The 1,013-nt window shown below is 42.1% G+C and overlaps 1 protein-coding gene across 1 annotated transcript; it reads right to left on the reverse strand.

Annotated features, from left to right (window-relative positions):
• Positions 1-54: 54 nt before the first annotated feature.
• LOC124890845 (receptor-like protein kinase 5) lies at positions 55-836 on the reverse strand (the record flags this gene model as incomplete). Its single annotated transcript, XM_047402676.1, has 2 exons — positions 341-836; positions 55-249 (listed from the first exon to the last, which is right to left on the reverse strand). Coding segments are annotated over exons 1-2 (691 nt in total), but the record flags the coding sequence as incomplete, so codon positions are not given.
• Between the last annotated feature and the right edge of the window lie 177 nt (positions 837-1,013).

Below are 1,013 nucleotides of genomic sequence, written 5' to 3' on the forward strand. Positions count from 1 at the left end.
AGAGATTCAGAAATGGTATTCCACTCAAAAGGCCAATCTTTTCAGGGATTTTACCTGTAAGAACATTGCTCGAGAGGTCGAATCCAGTGTTGTAGGAATACACAGACTCAAGCCAATGTGTCCGTCCTTTGGTGACTATTTCTAGCTGAGCACCGGTGAACTTGAGTGAGTAAACATAACCTAAGATAGTTGCCTCATTTTGCCTTTTCGCCATCGAAATTCTCAGGAATGGGACCGGACAGATTGTTCCTGGACAAATGAATATATTGTAGATTTTCCAACTTCATTAGCCCTTCGGGAATAGATTCATTGAAAGAGTTTGATTCAAGCACGAGGATACGGAGGCTGCGTAGATCACCAATGAACTTTGGTATCTTCCCTTCAAATCTGTTGCCTGCCAAGTTCAGAATCTCCAAATCTTGGAAGTTTTCAATCACTGCTGGAAAAGATCCTTTGAACTGATTCCCGTTCAGGTCAAGGTAACGAAGGCTTGTAACGCGTTCGACTTCTTCTGGAACGCTTCCAGTGAGCTTGTTTTGTCCAAGATTAAGGTAAATGAGAGACTTGCAGTTTCCCAAATTACGTCGAATGGTTCCTGACAAGCTGTTATTAGACAGATCAAGAACCTGGTGGACGTTAGATGCATGGCAAAATGATTCAGGTATGGAACCGTGAGTTTTGTTTCCAGATAATGATATGGGCCTGATACCAAGAGCTTCTCCTATCTGTGATGGAATTGAGCCTACGAAATTGTTAAGTGTCAAATCGATGACATTAACATTCTCGAGCTGAGTAGGGATCGGGCCTTGAAGTTTGTTTCTGGCTAAATTTACCATTGTTGGGAAAAGAGAAGATTTCAGGTGAATCATTGGAGGTATAAATCCAATGAAGTTATTCATCGGCAAAGCTAGTATGGAGAGGGCGGGGAGATTGAACAACCACTGTGGTATGGCACCAGATAGACTATTGTTAGCGAAATTCAGAACCACGAGGCTCGTAAAATTTGAAAAGAA

Source organism: Capsicum annuum, unplaced genomic scaffold (assembly GCF_002878395.1).
Source record: "Capsicum annuum cultivar UCD-10X-F1 unplaced genomic scaffold, UCD10Xv1.1 ctg26038, whole genome shotgun sequence".
Lineage (NCBI taxonomy): Eukaryota > Viridiplantae > Streptophyta > Magnoliopsida > Solanales > Solanaceae > Capsicum > Capsicum annuum.